The sequence below is a fragment of the Rhizophagus irregularis genome, chromosome 19 (genome assembly GCF_026210795.1).
Source record: "Rhizophagus irregularis chromosome 19, complete sequence".
NCBI classification, from domain to species: domain Eukaryota; kingdom Fungi; phylum Glomeromycota; class Glomeromycetes; order Glomerales; family Glomeraceae; genus Rhizophagus; species Rhizophagus irregularis.
The window spans coordinates 2,666,607-2,687,620 of NC_089447.1; the positions used below are offsets into that span (position 1 = coordinate 2,666,607).

Below are 21,014 nucleotides of genomic sequence, written 5' to 3' on the forward strand. Positions count from 1 at the left end.
CTGCATTCGTATGATAAAGGATTATGGGAACATGCGATGAACATTACTTCAACACTTAAACAGTCTCCAAGGCCTAAAGGTTTGTCTAAATCTTCTTATTTACCTTACTCATCTTTGCCACCTCCGACCCAAATTGATTCACGTGCCTCCGGAACCGATTGGTTAAAAAACTCGATGCAATATGGATTATCTTGGTTTAATCACATTTCGGGTTTTATGGGTCGTCTAACGGTGCTACTTAATAACCGCTTTTGCAGGATGGAGTGTTGATTTTAATAGTGGGCGCATCATTCGTTATTATGTTAGCATAGTTGCTTCTACTTTGATTGGGATATATCGAGGGGGAGATCTAGGAAGTGTTAGTATTAGCGATTTTTCTTTTGAATTTTCTTTTAATTTTAATTTCTTTCTAGGAGACTATATAGCTTTGTTTTTAGTTAGTTTTTATTTTATTTTTCTTTTTCTCTCATGTAATTTGGTAAAGTTTGATAAATAATTAATAAAGATAAAGGCTGCTATGCCATGTTTGCTCGAAAGTGTGACTTATGACCTGTTTTGGAGATATCCGGGGTCCTAATTTTCCAATATAAACCTTTTTTTTTTAATTGCAGTACATTCACTGATTTATTAAGATTATATAGTATATAAATTACATATAAATTAAATAACACTAAATAAAATCTAACATTATTAATCAATGAACTACTCGTTATATTACAAAGAATACCTCACATATACACTGTCAGGTGGAAATTATGCTCAGAGAGTAAGACACATATAAAATGATCTTTCTTAGCAAACGCCTCTTTTTCTACATGATGGGATTCATAGAACCTACTGCATCACAGTTAAAAAACAATTTTTTCCTACAATATAAAGAAAAATAAAATTAACCAAAAATGCTCTATTAATCCTTTCATAATTCTAGATCCAAGTAAACTTTGTATAAAGATCCACATCTATACTATAGGATTTGGTTGAATCAATGATAAAAAACCTGAGTTAGTATACTCTTCAGACTTTAACTACTTTCTCAACATCCATCCAAACATTAAAATTAATGGGCTTATAATTGTGTAAGTCTTTACTAAGATGCATCAGGGTAAGAAGGCTAACTATCAAATGAGAACTAACACATAAAAAGCAATCCTTACTGGATATCTATTCAAAATCCCAACATATCTCTCAAAATAACAAATAGTTCTATCTATAACATAAAAGAAGAAAAATAGAAATAATAAAAAAAATAATAGGGTAAAAATTAAAAAAAAATGCATAACTAGAGTTCCACAACTTGATCTGACAGATCAGATGACTTGATGGATTGACCCAAAATATTCAGGTCAGGTCATCAAATTCATGACTTAACATGAGTCAGATCAGTACTAGTCAATACCTGACATATATTTGGATTAAATAAATTAAAAAATGCTAAAACTAATAGTTCTGGCTTTTTTGTATATAAAATCAAAAAAAAATGCCAAAACTAAGGTTGCTTGCCAAAACCTAAGGGTTTAGGCAAGATGGCGTTTCGCCGAAAAGCGAAATTCTGCCGAAACTATATTAAAGTTATATTAAAAAACTGGCGAAACTTTGGAGAAAGACGAAACTGCTGAAACTTATTATAAATGCCGAAACTGCCGAAACTCTGCCGAAACTATAATAAATCTATAGTAAAATTTTGACGAAACTAATCGTAGGATTTTGAAGAGGTTTAGACAAGCAACCTTAGCCAAAACTAATGATTTTGGCATTTTTACATGTAAAATCAAAAAGAAAAATGCTGGAACTAATAATTCCAGCATTTTTACATGTAAAATTAAAAAGAAAAGTGCCAGAACTAATAATTCCAGCATTTTTACATGTAAAATTGAAAAAAAATGCTAAAAATAATAGTTCTAGTATTTTTATATGTAAAATCAAAAAGAAAAATGCTGGAACTAATAATTTCAGTGTTTTTACATGTAAAATTGAAAAAAAATGCTAAAACCATTAGTTTCAGCATTTTTACATGTAAAATCAAAAAAAAAAAATGCCAGAACTAATAATTCTAACATTTTTACATGTAAAATTAAAAAAAAATGCCAAAATTAATAGTTTCAGCATTTTTACATGTAAAATCAAAAAGAAAATGCCAGAACTAATAATTCTGGCATTTTTACATGTAAAATCAAAAAAAAAATGCCAAAACTAATAGTTTTAACATTTTTACATACATCAGGAAATTTGTTTAGGCGTAATTTAGTGTAATATTTCGAAGGTGGTATAAAATTTTGAAATATTACACTAAAAACATAATATTACAAAAGTTTACGCTCTTAAATTTAAATAATTATAGTAATTTAAGAATATCTCACTATCTACTGATCCAATCAAGACGATCTATAGCTCATTGGAATCAGCTTATTAAGACGAATCAAATAGTGGTAAAATCGCATCTTTACGTTTGATAGATGGCTTTCTATTAATTTAAAACTTTATTGTATATTATAGAGCGTTCTATCAACTGTAGAGATGCGATTTTACTACCATTCGATTCGTCTTGATGAGCTGATTCCAATGAGCTATAGATCGTCTTGATTGGATCAGTAAATAGCGAGATATTCTTAAATTACTATAATTATTTAAATTTAAGAGCGTAAACTTTTGTAATATTACGTTTTTAGTGTAATATTTCAAAATTTTACACCACCTTCTAAATATTACACTAAATTACGCCTAAACAAATTTCCTGATGTATAAAATCAAAAAAAAAATGCCAGAACTAATAATTCTAGCATTTTTACATGTAAAATAAAAAAAATGCCAAAACAAATAGTTTCAGTATTTTTATATATAAAAACAAAAATAAATGCCAGAATCTAACATTTTTTCAATAAAAATTAAAAAAAATCATTTTTTTTTACGTCAAACTTGATGTTTTTTGTATAATTAATAAAAAAACATTATAAAATATTTTTTTATTTAAAATATTTATTAATAAAACTTTGGGTAACCTAGGTGACTTGAATATTTTCAGGTTAAATGAGTCAGATCAGATTAGAATGGTTTATCCAACCCGACTTGACTTGAAAAAAAATTTCAGTTCAAATTAACCAGGTAATCCAACCTGATCTGACTTGTGCAGAGTTCTATACATAATACCCTGAAGAAAAAACTCAGTAAAACATTTATCGTAATTCTTGAACTCTCTCAAAGTGTAAAAGCAACTATAAATAAGGCCTAAGTGTTGAACCAAGTATTGTTTAAAGAGAAACTATTGAAGATTATTTCTATAAATTGAATTAAACGTAAGCCTATATTGAAAGTCAGGTGATCTGGTAGGTTTTCAAAAAGTATTATCCAATTCAATGTTATTCCCAAAATAAAAGTCATGCTGACAGATTTCAAAAAGTAGTGAGAAACGCGTTCAGTTTCTAATGTGATATATCCCAAAATCATTTAAAAAGTTTTCTAATCAGAAATCTGGCAAATAGAAAAGATCAGTTTGAAGGAATAAACAATATTTGTCATATTAGAGGGTGTAAAGGAGTCGTGTTTGAAATGTTTCAGAAGATTAATAAAAGTTTTTTAGAGATATTTCTTGTAAAGGTGTTTTGTATGTTGTGGAATCGTTATATACTTCTTGATAGCATCTTTTAGTATCTTGAAGAACGTAAATCTGTTGGTGTAAAGATGTATTATTATAGAAATATAACAAAGTCTTCAGTAATAAGGTTTTTGTTGTAAACTCTTTTCATATCCAAAAAAAAATAGCTTAATAATCTTGAAGCCGTATGTTAGTCTTTATAATATTGCTGCTTAAGTTTGTTTCATCTTTGCACATTCTGTCTTTTAGTTTTCTTTCTGGTGTACTTTCAGTTCAACATTTTTATCATTTACCTTTACATCAAAGATTTTTATCCAGTTTAAAGAAAAATAAAAAATTACTAATACTAAAGAAAAAAGTGTTTTAAATAAGAAAGTTTATAAAAAATAAAAGAAAGTTTAAAGAAAATTATTAATAAAAATGAAAAAAAATAAAATTTTATTATTGTAAAAAATGGTTATGAAAGTGACCAGAAAGAATTCTTCTTCTAATATAAACCTTCAGTTATTATTAAATCTATTTCTTTATAGATATATTTGAGTTTTTTTTTTTTATGTTTTAGGAGACATCATCATAGCCGGCTTATCGAAAGCTACGTGGAGGGAAAGACGACAACTAAGTGGTCGCGGTAAAACATTCCTACTGTTGAGCAATAAATAAGCAACCAAGCAACTACTCTAATTATTTAGAAGTAATCGGATGTTCATCCCCCCTATTTCTATATACCACACTGGGAAGACAACTCAAGTTTATATTCATACAGAGATGGATCGCAGTGTAGCAGGGTTCCTGATAGTAATGCTACCTATTAGCGCTGATCAGGAGTGAGTAATCACCCATATACGGCAGATATAACGGCGGACATAACTGTAAGCCCTTCCTTATGATGGAAACTTAGAGCAATGCTTACAATCTTATCTAATACAGCCTCACTCAAAGTCCACTACAGGCCGTGATTACTATACCAGCCCACCACAGTTGTAAATCCCCCAGTAGTAATAGCAGTGACTACCAGAACAGTAAGCTACTAAGGGTACTGGAATCATCCCTTTATTATAAGTAACCAACCCAGTTACCCAGAGATCACCCACCAGTACATTAAATTCACTAAAGAATCGAACCTCACCTTAGAACCTTATATATCTGTGAGCCTACGAACGTCTCCAATCAGCCTAAACCTATTAGAAGGTAAACTACTGCTAAGACATTGTACTTGAGACTTTACCATCATAAGTACCATCCCCAAGGCATAGTAAAACCTCATAGTAAAGTTCTGCCTCCGCCCAGTGGTATCGTGGAGTAACCGGCCAAAACAAAGAAGGCTCGTCAGGGTGGTATGCAAGCAGTGACCACCTAAATAGGATAATAGGCTTCCCAATGGCCTTTTAGGAAATGCTAGAATGATATCATGACCCTTTGTTAAAATATGCTGCCAACCGGTACATACTAATTCACCATAATGCAGTCCAGCCTACACTAATCCCTGTACCTTCACGCTATTGGTAGTAGCGTCTGCAGTAAAATTCTTCCAATTTCTGTAATCAGTGGAATTGAATCTGTGACCTCACCATACTCAGGTTTCATAAAAGAACTCACAGACTAACCAATGACACAGGTCAAAAAGTGAAAAATCAGGCACCAATCGGTGACAGGTGACTGATTGGCATTTTTGCCAAATATCGTCACCAATCAGGCAGTTTGCTAACTTTTGATCCAGTGATCAGAAAAAGATGAAATATATCTCATTAGAATCGTCTCAACAAGACGAATCTAATGGTAGTAAAATCGTATTTCTAGGATTAATACTTGAAGAAAAATTAAGTAAAATATAAAAATAAAAATGTATCATTTATATTTTATTTAATTTTTTATTAACTATTAATCCTAAAGATGCGATTTTACTACCATTAGATTCGTCTTGTTGAGACGATTCTAATGAGATATATTTCATCTTTTTCTGATCACTGGATCAAAAGTTAGCAAACTGCCTGATTGGTGATGATATTTGGCAAAAATGCCAATCAGTTATCAGTCACCAATCGATCACCAATCAGGTACCTGATTGGTAACCGATTAGTAACTGATTGATGCCTGATTTTTGGCACTTCGATCTGTGTGGAGCCGAGGGTGATCAAGCTCATATTTGAGTTTTTTCTGATATCTTATCAAATATATTATTATATTTGTTATCTTTTCCTTTAAATAGTAATGCAGGCAAATTAGGATCCTGGACATTACATATACAACTCAGTGGTAACTTTTTCGCAGATTAACCTAAATTTCACAAAAAAAAAATCAGTTTTTTGTGATTATCTTGATATCCATGCGATTCAATTTGTACTTGAACTTTTGTTTTGTTTAACTTTCATGAGCTTTTTCACAAAATAAAAAAAATCTGTATGAATCAGATTACTGGATACTGAGATAATCACAAAAAATGGAAAATAAAAAAAGAGTAAATTGGATCTTTTTTGGCAAAAAGTCAGTTGTGAGTTCTATAAGAAATATCCAGGATCCTGGCAAATTCGCCTTCAATTTTATTTTAAAAGATTATTATTAGTAAAGTTTTAATTTTACCCAAAATGTCATATAATTCTGCAAGTATAATAATCAATATAATGATTATTAAATATATGTTATATAGCTAAATATTAAATTTTAACCAGAAATTAACCTGCAAAATAAATATCAAAATTGTTCATATTTTTTTTTACACTTTCAATTTTTTATTTTATTTTTTATTTTTAATATGAAGAATGATAATAAAGAGGAATATGAATATATTATTGAATTTTTAAGAAACATTTTACAATCAGATATTGATAATAAATAGGATAATATAGATAATAATAATATTGAAATTAAAGAAATTAAAGAAGAAAATATTAAAAATAGAGAAAGAAGTAAAGAAAGAAACAAAGATAGAAATAAAGAATTAAAGATAGAGATAGCAGTAGTAAAAATAGTAGAAAAATAGGCTATGATAATGAAAAGAAACAGATTATGCAATTTTTAGCTTTACCTTTTTTTAATATTTTATAATACTCTAAATTTTTACATGAATTTATAGTAAATTTACCTATAACTACCAATTTAATTTTCTAATATTCTATTCCATTTTTAATCTCTTTTTTTTTTAGAACAAATAAAAATAATTGTTAAAAATACTAATACATATGCTTATATAAAAAATAGAGAAGAAGAGCATAAGTGAGAAAAGTTAACAATAAAGGAATTTAAAATATGGTTAGCAATAGTGATATATACTGGTATTATTAAATTATCTAGTATTTGGAATTATTAAAATAAAGATTGTAAATTTTCTGAATATAAAAATTGCAAATTTCATATCACTACTCTGTTTTGAATATAATTTTATGCTATTTTATTAAATTCATTTAACTAATTTGAAATTATGATTATTAATAATACTAGTATTCATCCATTATCTACATCAACAGTTAATATGTATTACTTAAAAAATGTAAAATTAAATAATATAATATAAGTAATAATGATTTTTTTGTTTTTATTATTGTAAAGGTTAATTTATACAACAGGTTTTGAAATCTTATTATTTATTTTTTATTATATAATTTTTAAAGAAATTATTATAAAAAAAAATGCTATAATTCCAGTCAGAATTAAAAGATCTACAAAGATTTTCCTTTTTTGAAAATTTGAGCAATGCAAATAAATTCAACTTCTTCATCTTTGGTTTTCAACAAAAAGCTGAGAATAATTGGTTAAGCTAAATATCACAACGTATTCACTACATTTGTATTACTATAATTATGAATAGATTGTAAAGTGTTAATAGAATTAATTGACATAATCCAGAAGATCTCAAGGAATACATCGATCAACTTTTGATTCCAGTAACGTGGTAGATAAATTGTGCATAATCCTTCGCTCAAAGTAAAATTTATTTCATCTACACAAGCAAAAAACTTGTATTTATCAGGCTTAAAATTTTTTGCATTCGCAATGAATCCATTCTTATAAATACTAGTGATGCACGTTTTTTCCACCATGAATCCTTTTACTGAAGGATTTCTTTTGAATTTCTTAATACATCTAATCCAACTCGAATCTGAGAATACTTCCATTTTGCCCTTTTCATAGAAGTAATCAGCCATACAATTTCGTACAAATCCAGACGCACAATAACAGCAGTTTTCACTAATGTAGAAAAATCGGTGGTCATAATCAACATCTCTATATCCGGTTGAAGGTCGACTATTTGTCAGAAACAATGACATCAATTTTACGTGGCTGTAAACATAATTAAAAGTCAGTTTCAATTATTCTATCAGTTGTAAAACAGACTAAAATACATACAAATCCCATTTGCTTTCTGACACATTATCTGAAAATATCACCATTAGCTTTTGTATCTTCTCTATTAATAGTATATTTAAGCATCTTTAAAAGATCCCTTGGAACTTAGGAGATAGCTCAGAAAGAGTGGATTTCAGCCGGTGATATATTCAGTCTCTTCCCTTTGTTGCTGATTCATCAATGGCAAATCAACATGTTTCTTCCACCATTGTGTCATTTCATTCTAATGTAAATATATATTACATTAGTACACAGAACATTCAAGCATTGAGCATTTAATTTAGTCTTACCTCATCAAATCCTCCATAAAGTTCAATCTTTTTCTTGTTAGCTTGTTTTATTGAAAGATGCAATGCTGATGTATTGTTTGCTGATGAACTCTTAATATAATAATGGTTTATGGACATTTCATTGAGGGAACTTTTGATTTTTTTCTTAAGTAAATCATCAATTCCGGTATCGTTATAACTATCTAAAGCATTCATCTGATCTACAATAAAATATAACTGTTCTTCCTGTTCTGGAGGATTACAAAATTCAATGATATCATCAAGTGTTGTGCAGGAATGGATTCCGCTCATTTTCACACTATCATCTGAGTAGGTGAGAAATACCTAATTCACGGCAATCTGGGAGGTATACTACACGCCTTTTAGTTTTAAGAAGAAAACATACTATTGTTGCAAGGATATACGATTTCCCATATCCCATAGTGCCATAAATGAAAAAATCCATATAACCATTCCCAGATTCAAGTTCGTTAATAGTCTTTAGAACTTTGTCAAATGCCTTCCTTCCCATATACAAAAATTTATTATCACGAATAGAAAATCTTTCTACTGGTCTTCTCTCGCCAATGAATGGGAATGGTAGTGAAATTAAATTTTCAGGATTTGAGTAAACATTAGGATCATCGGGAAGTTTCTTTATATCCTCCATGATTTTTTGTGAACTAGTAAGGATTTTCTCTGGAACTAAAATAATTATGTGTTAGATAAAATATTGATGTTTTTGTTCATCAAGACATTATAAACCCACCTGTTAATTTGCTTTTTTTTCGGTCTTGGTCTTCATTAACATCGTCCAAATCCAATTTTCTTTTGCCTGATCGAATAAAAAATACAAGATGTGAGATAACGCGAATTTCTTGTTCGAGAGGTAAACCATTGGGAGACACTTACCAGTGGTGGCGGGCGTTGGCGTTGGCATTTTTACGATTATATGGATCACACCTCTCGGAGGGTCAACGGAAAAAACATCTTTAAGGACCATAACTTTTTACCATTGAGTTATGTTTAATGAAAGTTTCGGTATTACTATCCTCAATATCTTCAAGTGCTTCGATGAAATCTTCGACCTTCCATAGCGTCCATTGATTAGCCTTGTTGGAACCTTCTTCATTCCCGACTAACTCTTTCCATATCAATTTCTTGAGTTAAAAAGTGGTGAGATCGTTTTCATGGAGTGTTTTACCATCAATAGTGTTATTCTCTTCAGTAATGTGAACCGCGGACGATTCGCCAAGAGGTTTAGCCAGAACAACAAAAAAATATACGCATTTTGACCCTATATCTGCAAACGTGAAAAATGAGAGTTAAAAATGAGAGTGAGTTAAAAACAAAGTTCAAAAATAATTAGCTTTCAGAAAAATACAAATAAGGTTGACTGGCGGGTAGAGAAATTTCCTCGATTTTCGTTTGCTCTTGGGATGGCGAAAGAGTTTGTACCCGGAACGGCGAAAGTATTCGAGATAGCGAAGAATAGTTTGACATTTTGATTATGCGACATATATATATGTTTCTATAAATGGTTGTTGACTAATTACTACGAACTGTGAGTCAGTAATTCTTACTCTGACGGTCTCTTTTTCCTTGAATTACTGAATTACGAAAAAAAAAATTTGATTCAAAAATCAGTCACATGTCACAATGTCACATGAGTGCCGATCAAAATAATCATTGTGGCGAAACTAATGTTCCGGACAAGACTACGCAATATAAGATATGAATATTTCGGTTATGACTGTGCATTTACAAGGAAGCGACCCAGAGCTTGCAAAGCAAATTTCTATTTTTTTGTTCAGAACTTTCGAGGACATTATTAGGCAGAGATTGGTGAGTTTTAATATTGCTAATTTATTTCTGGCTCCGCGTGTTCTATGCAATAACTGACGACCATTTTATTCTTTCCAGAATATCGACGTTGGAATAAATGAAATTAGAGTTAATGTTAGGATATTGTGTTAGTATGTAGATAGCGTATGTAGATAGCTAAACGAAACACCGGCAGGCATTAGTATAGAAACTTTATTTAACTTTGTAAAACATTACCGATCTTGTAATTTATTTTTTACATCAATAAATCAGAAATTCTGATCGTGACATTTTGTCACGGTTTTTTTATCTATGCTACCGAACTTTTGAATTATTCCATTTCATATAAAAAATTATCATCGAACATGTAATCCACTGATTCATTGAGAGAATTAAATGCCAAGCTCTTAGCTGAGATTGCCAAACTTAGGAAGGAGAATGCTGAGATTCCTGAACTTAGAGAGAAGTTACTAATATTTGCTGAGGTTGAGGCTGAGAATGCGAGGCTGAAGCAAATTATTAATTATAAATATATTTAATTATACTAAATTAAACAAATATTTGAGAGTTTGATTTAGTTTGAAGTAATAATTATCAACTTAAAAGAATTTTAATAAGCTTAAAAGATTTAAAAAAAAAGCTAGTTCTTTTTCATTTGAAGATATGGGCTCTTTGCAATAAAAAAGGAAAAACTACTAGAAAAATTAAATTTATATTTATATATTAAAAATACTTCAAATATTGTAATTTATTCAGAATTTATAGCATTAATTAATTAAAAAATTTTTTTTTATTAGTTTTCCTTTTTTCTACTGCAAAGAGTCTATATAATTTATTTTTTTTTTATTTTTTTTTTCCGCAGCGCATTTGCAGTTTTATTAAAGTAAAAAAATAAAAAAATATATACAAAGTAAAATTTCCTAATAACTACTCTAATATAATTAAACTACAAACCACTCGTCATACCGGTAGTACCCTACGTGTGTACTGTCGAGTGATCGTTTGACTCCGTAGGTAGACTTTGTTTAGTAACAGGTCATCTTAGCCATAAAGGCCCTATCTTCAATGTCTAGTGATCACGGGACCCAGTCTATATAATTTATAATTATATATATATTTTTTTTAAATTTACAGTTTATTAACTATGACACTTGAATCCATACTATGTAGGTGTCGATTACACCACAAAAAATACAGAAAATAGGTCAACCACCCCCCGAAGTGCAATGTGAGAATGCGCTAATAAACCTGATGCAAATGCACCATAGAACTAAAGAAAAATGCAGGAAAACAAAAAACAAAAAAAAAGAGCCCTACATTTAAAAAGAAAATAAAAAACAAAATTAAAAATAGGGAAACAGTCAGTAACGAAGCCACCCTACTACAACTACACTCCTAAAACTAGGACTATCTAACCATTCTTTCGAAATTATATTATGACGCTCCCAATTTTCTAAGCATCGACCTTATTTCTGCTAAAATAGTAAGCTTGTCAATACCGCCCATAGCCTTATCTATGTTCTTGATTTCCTTGGCTATCTTTGTCTTCTTACTCGACTGTGTGTTAGTAGTATTTGTTCGAACCTTGGAGTCTCCTTCTTAATTCAACTTCTGGAAGATTCCTCCTTCTTTCTTCTTCAAGATTGAGGGGTAAAGTACATCATCCAATCACCAGTAAATTCGTTCTGCCTAAATGGCTTACCAATGACCTTATTCAAGTCAGCCCACGATTCGTAGTAAGTAATTAACTTGCGGGTATCCCAATCTTGAATTAGTTTAAATGCTTTGCATCCAATGGGTGCAAGAATAGAGTGAGCATGGTTTTCCGGGTATAAAGTTGCTGTGTTTACTGAAGCAGGAACTCCCTTAATCACAGCCTGGAATTGTTCCCGTTCTTTTCTTTGTTTGAGATGCAGTTAGCCGGAAACCGTCGTATGGGTAATCCTTCCAAATTGGAGACTGTCCAGCTCCATCATTCCATAGTTTTGTCGCCTCTTGATTGAGTTCAATCGAAACTGTAACAGTAACGTATTTCTGTTGAGATTTAAATTTAATCGCAACTACTTGACCCCAGGCTTTGAGATGATTAAGCGTATCAAGTTGAGACCAGGTGGAGAGGATATCATAAACCGTAATTTTCCGGGTAAAATCCTTATTCGCGATCACATATCCAGTCATAACGGTACTAATAGTTTTAGGAGAAGTGGCAGCTGGTTGTTTTTTGGTAGTCTTAGAAGGACTTTGGCTAGCATTAGCTTTCAAAACGGGTGCTGTTTTCCTCTTTTTACCACCAGAAGGTGTAGGCGAGCTTGGTCTGCTGACATCATCTTTCGGGTCCTGTTTAACCATGTCAGCATATGAAACACGCTTTTGTTTACCTTTGTCAGTAAAAGGAAATCGCGGTGGTCGGAGAGAGCATGATTGGCCTCCTTCATTGCTAGCAACTTTTGATTAGGCGTGGGCGTTTTTAGCGCTTCTAAAATTTCTATATCCATCGGTTGATCCTCTACAGATTCAGACGCGTCTGGTATTTATTTGGGTGACATCATCTGTTGTTGTACAAACTCTCTGCAAGCGCTTTCCATCCCTTTACTAACGCTGGCTTGGATAAAGTCAAAAAACTCATAAAAAAGAAAGAGTAAGTGGTATAAAAATTGTATGTCACTGATACCAAAGGTTGAGAGGGCTTCATGATGTTCCATTAATAAGTTGGCAAGGTATTCGCCATCGCCAGAAGCTTTTTCAACGGTTCGAGCAATATCTTCTTCAGTTAAACTGAAGGAACTATATTTTCTAAAGGCGTGGCTAACCGGTTCGTAATAAAGAGCTCTATTCACAACTGTGTCAAGGTCGTCGCCTTCATTAAAGGCTTTGGAAAAGTTTGTTATCGACGAGGAAGCCATAGTTTCAAAAAATTTTCCTTCAAAATTCCTATGGGAAAAAATGGTCCATACGATCAGCGGAAAGAGTTCCCCCTATAATTTATAATTATAAGTTATTGTACTTTACAATAATTAATATCACAATTATTAACCAATGGTAGCAAAGAATTAGTTAATAATTATAATATAAAGTACAATAATGATACTATTATATGGACTTTAATTAAATATAGCTTAATTATAACTTATTTTTAATTTTTTAAAAATAATAAAAAATAACAAAATTATCAGCAATTATATGCATTATTTATGATACATACAAGTATTTTTATTATACAAGAATTATTAAAACAAATTATATATTTTTTAAGTAATAAATAAATTTCTCTATTCCACTCTATTTATTTGCTAGCTTTAGTATAGATAGATGTAGTATTTTTATTTTATAAAAATACATTAAGTTAAAGAAGAATAAAGTAAAAAATTGATTTTAACTGGAAAGATTTCTAAAATTAGTATATAAAAAAGAATAAAAATTAATTTATAACTCAAACTAATCTATCTTAAAATATTACATTTCAATTTACTTTTAAATAAAAGTATCAAAAATATTGTATATATATTTATAAATATAATACATTTAAATTTTAGATTATATATAATAGTAGTAGAATTAAAATTTGAAATATTTTAATATATCTGCTTAATGCAATGATTATCTGGTTAACTATATAGTTATATATTTATAGTTTAAATTAGAATGTTTAAATATTTCTATCATACAGAGTTTTCTAAAATATCAATTTATAATGTTATTCATTTTGCCTAAGATTCCAGTAACTAAAACTTAATTTTTGTAAAATTACCAATATAATTATTGAAGAAATTGCTAGATTATATCTTAATTTAAAATATTTTAATCTGAAGGAGTATTATAAAATTAGCAAAAAAGCTGTGAATCAGGTTGTTTATTTAATCCAAATATCTATATTAAAATTTCAAAAATAGGACTATTACTAATTTTATTGGATTTTTTTAAATAAGGTGCTATTGCTAATAATCAGAATTTAGCTCTATCTCAGGTATACTGGCAACTAATTCCAATACATCTATAGCTGTAAACAAATTCAAGATATTTATTTCCATTTTAATAGCAAGAGCTTTTGATAACTTACTAGCCAATCAAGTAAAATGGTAGTATTCTACCAATCTAACTAATCTGAAGTAGTAATCATTAGCTTGAAAGAATTTTAAAAAATCTTACAGTAAAAATAGTTCACTTTAATTCTCAAATAAAATCATAGCATTAATGAAATACATCAATGCATCCAATGTATCATTTGTAATGAAGATATTATTGATATCACGTGATCGTAGATTTTTTGGATTTAAAGCAGTGATTTCCAAATTTTTATTTACTGATAATACTTTTCATAGCTTTAACCTCAAAATGACAGATCTTCAACCTGGAGGAAAAGACTTTTTAAACGTTTAGAAAAGATCATAGACATATAACGAACAGCATAAGAAAAGGTATTTTATTTTTTAAAATCGAGACAATATTGCACAGCCAAAGGAGGGTTCCGTCCCGCCTGAGGTGATGGTGGTTCCGTCCTATCGTATGATACCCGACTTCTTTAAGTCTTTAAGTTCTGCATAGCCTAATAATGGTTTCACTTATCATCTTTTTTTTCGAAGTTATCATCTGTAGATAATTTTTGGGGCAATATTGAAAGAAAAAAAAGTGTGTTCACGTGGAAAACGGGTGGAAAACATGACGGTGTGTATTATCTCATATTATCTTATATCATAATATATGTTACGTGTCCTAATATGTTTCCGCCAACTCTAGGATTCAGTCCGCAATAATACAGAAATAGAGGCACACAAGAAAGTTAAAAGGCTCTTGAATAAAGATCAAATTACATGGTTTTGAAGATGTTTTTAAGAAAAAAAGTTGGAAACCGACTTCCGAATTTACACAGTACATCAATCAATTTACTGAAGACGTATGTGATATATATATATATATAGAATAAAGATCCCGATTTACGCTGATAATAAGTATGATAAATAGAAATGAAATACGCGACGGATAAAATACGCGCACCACGCGTACCATTCTCGCCATTCGCGTACCGTGTAAAAGTAATCACGCGGCAACAACAGTTAGAACGCATAAAACCAGAGACCTCAGGATTATTATTCCTTCTTCAGCATCTAAATTGATATAAAGAAGATGTCGGCAAAACCTGAATTTGCAAAGAGTTTGCTATGCTAGTCGATGATTTATACATCTCATGCAAAGTACCTATTCATCATCTCTTACGTTACATTTTATAATAGTAATCAACAGATTTCTGCAGCATATGATCTTAAGATGTCCCGGGAGGAGTGATCCAGATACAGGCGAAGCGGAGCGCAAAAGGGAAGGCAAAAATCTCCATTAGTGTAATTAAGTATTTGTTCTTGGGAAGGACGATAAAGAGAATCTAAATGGAGTATTGTTCTATTCTGTGGGTGTTTTAAGGCTTTCATGAGTAACCAAGTTTGAATAAGTTTTATACATCCACTTGCATTTGATGAATCCGTACAATTTTCTTTAATCTGTAATATTATCTTATGATCATAAAACTATAAATTTATCTCATTAAGGAAATCAACAATGTGGTCGATAGTGCTTCGATAAAAATTTTAGGTCAAAGCTTGCAACAAATAGACGGATTAGACGGAATATGACGGTTGGTTTTCCATTAGGATGGATTACTGAGGAGAATGGGAACGGTAAAATGATCGGAAATAAAAAATCTTTTGTAATTTATTTTAGTACGATTAATATAATAAAGAATCTTGCATTAAAATTGATGATTTGTATATCAATTGTAATAATCAATCTTCGACCTTCATTTGTAGTATTCAAACGCATAATACATCCGGTTTTCTAGATGTCTAAGCAAGCACCTCTGATTTTTGAGAAAAAATAATCCATATCTGGTATAATCTAATCTATTTTGTGCTACGCTTTGCGTTCCATTGTAATAAATATATCAGTTTATCCAATTGTTAGTAGTCATAAAGCTAAACTATATCGTTCTAATCTACTATCGTTTTGAGAAGTACTGGAAGGTTTATTTTATTGTTACTGAAATGTGAATGGTGAATAAATCTCAAAGAAAGGACTGGATTCATAAATAGTAGATTTATGCCAAATAACATATTTCTGATTATTTGAGGCTTAATTAATTAATAAAACATTTAATATATCGTAACAAAATGGCAACATGGATTACTGATTTCAAAGTTTACACATCTAATGATCGCGGTTGCTCTGATTTCTTCTATGGTCATGAAATGCACCTGCAAGATCTTAACGAAAGTCACGGTGGAAAATACATTTATATCGGACGTAAACGTGAAAGAATCACCTCCGAAAATCATAAAGACGCGGTAACTTCCTTAGGTTTTCTTGCTTTCTCTAATAAACAATCGGAAAAACCAGTCGGTTGGGAATTCTGGGATGACCATGACTTGAACGAAGGTGCGGGTGGTAAATACATTTATATGGTTTGGAATAAAGGGGAAAAATGGCTAAACCCTATCGTGGAAATCGACTTTCGTGTCAGTGAAAATCGGGAAAATTGCGAAAAGAAAGGTGTTTCATGGATAAGAATAAATCAGAATTTATGCGAGGGTTCAAACGGAAATTATATATATTGTTACTACTTCAGGGGATAGCTTTTTTCTTTTCTGAAAGTCACATGATTGCTTAAACGCGTGATTTTTTAAATGTATATATGCGAATAGCGAAGCATTATTTCGATTTGTAATTCCAAAATTTTATTTGGCCAGAATATGTCATATTATTTTAGAGCGAAATAAAATGCTTCTAATATTTTTTGGTTTGGTACGATTACTGTACGAATTTATACTTCAAAAAAAAACTATTCTTATATTGGATTTATAAGGTAGTCAAATACAGGATATGCCCACTTGAGGCTATATGGTTCTCATATACAGAACTGCAACGTTTGAGTAGTAAGGCCGTCGGAATTCAGAAAAGGAAATTACAACAATAATTAATAATCAAATGCATTGTTGAAATTTCCTTTTTTGAATACCGACGGCTTTTAAATTTAATTTATATAGGTATAAAAAATTAATTATAGATCCAATAGTTCGATATAATGAACTTTCCTCCGTTCAGGTGATTTTGGGCCGTTGTATTAAATTTTCGATAAATCAAATATTTTTATTATATGCCGATTTATATGTTAAAAATATAAAATTCGGTATATCCAAAATATAACATTATAAAGTCATATTATATCGTTTTAAAATATGTTATATGCTACCGGAAGAGACTAAGTTGGCTGGAATTAGGATGATACCGGTTTACGCGAAAAAACAAATACTGGTTTATAACTAAACTTCGTTATGTACTGTGTATGTAATATCGCGAAATATTTAATGATAAAATTAATTATAAACGGTTTTGGTTTTTAAAAGAAAAAGTTCGTTATGGACCAAAATCAGATTCTGAATCGTTATATCGAGTTATGACTGTACTGGAGTCCAAAAAGTCATTATGGCCCTAATAAAAATTTTCAGAAAAATGATCATATGTCGGAGTTTCTTCGGAATAAAAACATCATTTTATCGGAGTTTTTTCCAGAATTCTTTTTATGGGTGGGCATATCTTACGTCCGAGATTTACTTTTACGGTAGTTTTACCATAAATGTAAAAAAATTATCCTTGATTAAAAAAATTTGTGCCACTAATGCAAATATTTTTTATATTTAACAAGGATCCCTTTTAACTGATTCGTAATATATGCACTATATGCATATTATTTCAAATCATCTATTTTAAGAAAACAATTTACAATTTCATTATACATAATCTGTAGGGACTTTAATTAGATGCCGCACCATAAGAAATACTTTTTTTTTTTTTTTTTTAACGAAAAAAAAATGAAATTTCTAAAGAAATAACCGAAATTTTACTTGTTATAACTTTCTAAATTGCCTGTAATGGATTATAACTGCATTCTTTTATTTTGTTATGTATTGATTGGTGGTTTGGCGTACTCATTCGTTCGTAATATCTGATATGATAATTACGTATACGTGCGTTACTCATTATTAATGTAATATTATGTAATTTGTAATGTTTTATGCTTTATGCGTGCAATCTATAAATTACAACGAATGTAAAATCATTTTCACTTCAGATCAGAAATACTTTGGTAAAAAAATTTTATTTAAATACTATCTAACTTTCATTCCCTCATTTATAATAAGGAAGGTGATTTTCTTTCTTTATACACAATAATATTGTAAACTTTTTTTCGCAATTTAACAATGAAAATACCAGAATTAGATATATCGATATCAAATAAAGTAATAACTTCTACAATTTTATCCGACAAGGTTCAGTCTCCCACAACAGACAACATAATTAGCCTACCTCTCCTTCATAAAAAAACATCATCATCATCGCTAAATAGCATAATTTCACATAACAAAAATATCACTAACAATAATGATAATAAATTTATATTATTAAAAAAGGTACAACCATGGACTCCATTTATTGTTTGGGCTATATTATCTTTGATTACTTTAAGTATATTCTTGATTTATCATAAAGAAATTTTTTTAATATTAGATAAATTTGCTCATACAGTTAAGTTAATGGGTATTTTTGGTGTGATAATATTTTATTTGATGATATTTTTAACAACATTTCCATTAGTAATTGGATATAGTACATTAATTACTCTATCAGGGTTTATATTTGGATTTGGTATAGGATTTCTTATATCATATATAGCAGCACTTACAGGTGCTATAACAGTATTTTATTTAAGTAGAAAATGGTTTAAAAAATATGTTGGAAAAGTATTGCGTAAACATAAATCTATGAATGCTATTATTAAAGCAGTTGAAAAAAAAGGATTTAAGGTATGTAAAATATTTTCTTATTATTAATTATTAAAATAAAAAATAATAATATTATATAATAATTGTTTTTTCTTTTAATTGATTATTAGTTATTATTTTTAATAAGATTAGCACCTTATCCTTATAATGTATTAAATACATTATTATCAGCTACACATTTATCATTAAAAACATTTATTGGAGCAACTGCTTTATCCTTATTTAAATTAATGATACATGTTTGGATAGGTAGTAAATTATCATCTTTTTCTATACAATATACTTTTAAAGAAACTTCAGGATTATTAAAAGTAGGTTTAATGATTATTGGAATTGGTATTGGTATTGGCGTAATAATATATGTTTGGATTAGTGCAAAAAAAGTAATTAAAGAAGTTGAACAAGATGAAATTATAAATAATAATAATAAAGAAATATATATACCAATCAATAATATTACTACTATTAGACATAGAAGAGGAAGTAGTATTCATCAAGAATTTATAATTGATAATTTTATAATTAATAATGAAAATACTATTATTGAAGAAAATGATGATAATATCAATGAAAATAGTAATAATGAACAATTTAAATTAATTAATAATAATTAATTACAATCAATTACTAATAAGAACTTTTATTTTTTAATTTATTAATTATAAATAATAATTAACATATATAATAATTAAAATATGAATATTATAAAATCAAATTATAAAAATATTTAAAAATAATAAGTATTATCAGTTATATATTGTAACAGTTTATTTTTAATAATAAATAAAAAAAAATGGCTTATATTAATAATTTTTTTTTTTTTGCAAGGTAGTGCAATTGTGAGTTTATTAATTATATAAAATACAGAATATCCTGTTACATGTATAATTAATTTGTTTAAAACTCCAAACTGGTTCCCATCCATAAGATTGCTCTCGTGCCCTACTATCACCCTATGAAATTCACCTATATCCTCCTATAGTAGCTATCAGATTATATAGAATCATCATAATCTATATTAATAATTTTTATAATTTATATAAATAAAAAAAAATTTAAAAATATAAATTTATAAGATTTTGTAATTTATTAATTTTTTAATGTATTAGTTTTCAATTTTTAGTTATTATTAAACTATATAATAAATAATATAACAAATAGGATTTTTAAAATATTATTTTTTTAAAAAATAGGAAATATAATATTAAATAATTATTTATTTTAATAAAAATAAAATTATATAAGTAATTTTAAAAGAATGAATATAAAGTTTACTTTTGCAAATTAAAAATATAATGGATAAGTAATAATTATAATTATAAATTAAAAATAACTGAAAATCTATAAAATTGTTATTTATATAATAAAAAATAATATAATATTTTAATTATAATTCATGAAAGATTATCTGCTTACAATGCAAATTTATATACTATGTAAATAAATATTTTATTGACAAATCATTTTTAATTAATTGTTAATAACAATAAAATGAATACTGATGAATATTATATATAAATTTTCTTTAAAAAAAATAATATAATATTATTTTAAAGTAGTTATATTAAATAATTTTATTTTAGTAAAAACTTTTAATTTTTATTATTTATAAAATTAATAAGTTTAAATTAGTATAATAATAAGAAAATAAGTTAAATCTTTACTTTTCAAATTATTTTTAATAATTTTTAGTATAATTTCTATATTTAATAATGCAAATTTATATGATTTTAATAAATGAAAATAATATACAATCAGCTCTTAATATAATAAACCTTTTAGTTTTTATTTCAAATTTATTATAAAATTATAGCAAAGAATTTAAAGAATTCAATTGACTAAGCAAAATTATATAATTATAATTACTTTGAGTTAAAATAATTAGTCTTATATTAATAATAAAATTATTGTATAGTAAAATCTTATATATAATTAATAAATTGCACTACCTTGCAAAAAAATAATAATAAAATATAGCAATCTTTATTATAAAAGTTAATTGTTTATAGACTTTATTTATATACAAATCTGTTTTACTATTTTATCATTTAATAAAATTAGATATTTGCCATTAAATAAAAAAAAACATGTATAGCTATGATTGTTTTATAACAAAGCATTACAAATGACTTTAAAACACAAAAAAAAAAAAATTATTTGTTATAC

The 21,014-nt window shown here is 28.4% G+C and overlaps 6 protein-coding genes across 6 annotated transcripts; 2 read left to right on the plus strand and 4 right to left on the minus strand.

Annotated features, from left to right (window-relative positions):
* Positions 1-7,347: 7,347 nt before the first annotated feature.
* Positions 7,348-7,974, minus strand: OCT59_011119 (uncharacterized protein; the record flags this gene model as incomplete). Its single annotated transcript, XM_025314422.2, has 2 exons — positions 7,348-7,864; positions 7,931-7,974. The coding sequence occupies 2 exons, from the start codon at positions 7,972-7,974 to the stop codon at positions 7,348-7,350; spliced, it is 561 nt and encodes a 186-aa protein (XP_025185004.2).
* Positions 7,975-8,063: 89 nt separating this feature from the next.
* Positions 8,064-9,139, minus strand: OCT59_011120 (uncharacterized protein; the record flags this gene model as incomplete). Its single annotated transcript, XM_066136306.1, has 5 exons — positions 8,064-8,153; positions 8,221-8,544; positions 8,606-8,904; positions 8,969-9,034; positions 9,112-9,139. 5 exons carry the CDS (start codon positions 9,137-9,139, stop codon positions 8,064-8,066), a joined length of 807 nt encoding a protein of 268 aa, XP_066000940.1.
* A 52-nt stretch (positions 9,140-9,191) lies between these two features.
* On the minus strand, positions 9,192-9,702 carry OCT59_011121 (uncharacterized protein; the record flags this gene model as incomplete). The annotated part of the gene is made up of 3 exons (XM_066136307.1): positions 9,192-9,359; positions 9,496-9,502; positions 9,584-9,702. 3 exons carry the CDS (start codon positions 9,700-9,702, stop codon positions 9,192-9,194), a joined length of 294 nt encoding a protein of 97 aa, XP_066000941.1.
* A 2,187-nt stretch (positions 9,703-11,889) lies between these two features.
* Positions 11,890-12,926, minus strand: OCT59_011122 (uncharacterized protein; the record flags this gene model as incomplete). Its single annotated transcript, XM_066136308.1, has 3 exons — positions 11,890-12,467; positions 12,589-12,621; positions 12,695-12,926. 3 exons carry the CDS (start codon positions 12,924-12,926, stop codon positions 11,890-11,892), a joined length of 843 nt encoding a protein of 280 aa, XP_066000942.1.
* A 1,399-nt stretch (positions 12,927-14,325) lies between these two features.
* OCT59_011123 (uncharacterized protein) lies at positions 14,326-16,640 on the plus strand (the record flags this gene model as incomplete). Its single annotated transcript, XM_066136309.1, has 3 exons — positions 14,326-14,438; positions 14,604-14,685; positions 14,758-16,640. The coding sequence occupies exon 3, from the start codon at positions 16,179-16,181 to the stop codon at positions 16,638-16,640; it is 462 nt and encodes a 153-aa protein (XP_066000943.1). The 5' UTR covers positions 14,326-14,438; positions 14,604-14,685; positions 14,758-16,178.
* Positions 16,641-18,134: 1,494 nt separating this feature from the next.
* Positions 18,135-19,462, plus strand: OCT59_011124 (uncharacterized protein; the record flags this gene model as incomplete). The annotated part of the gene is made up of 2 exons (XM_025309079.2): positions 18,135-18,869; positions 18,959-19,462. The coding sequence occupies exons 1-2, from the start codon at positions 18,267-18,269 to the stop codon at positions 19,460-19,462; spliced, it is 1,107 nt and encodes a 368-aa protein (XP_025185008.1). The 5' UTR covers positions 18,135-18,266.
* Between the last annotated feature and the right edge of the window lie 1,552 nt (positions 19,463-21,014).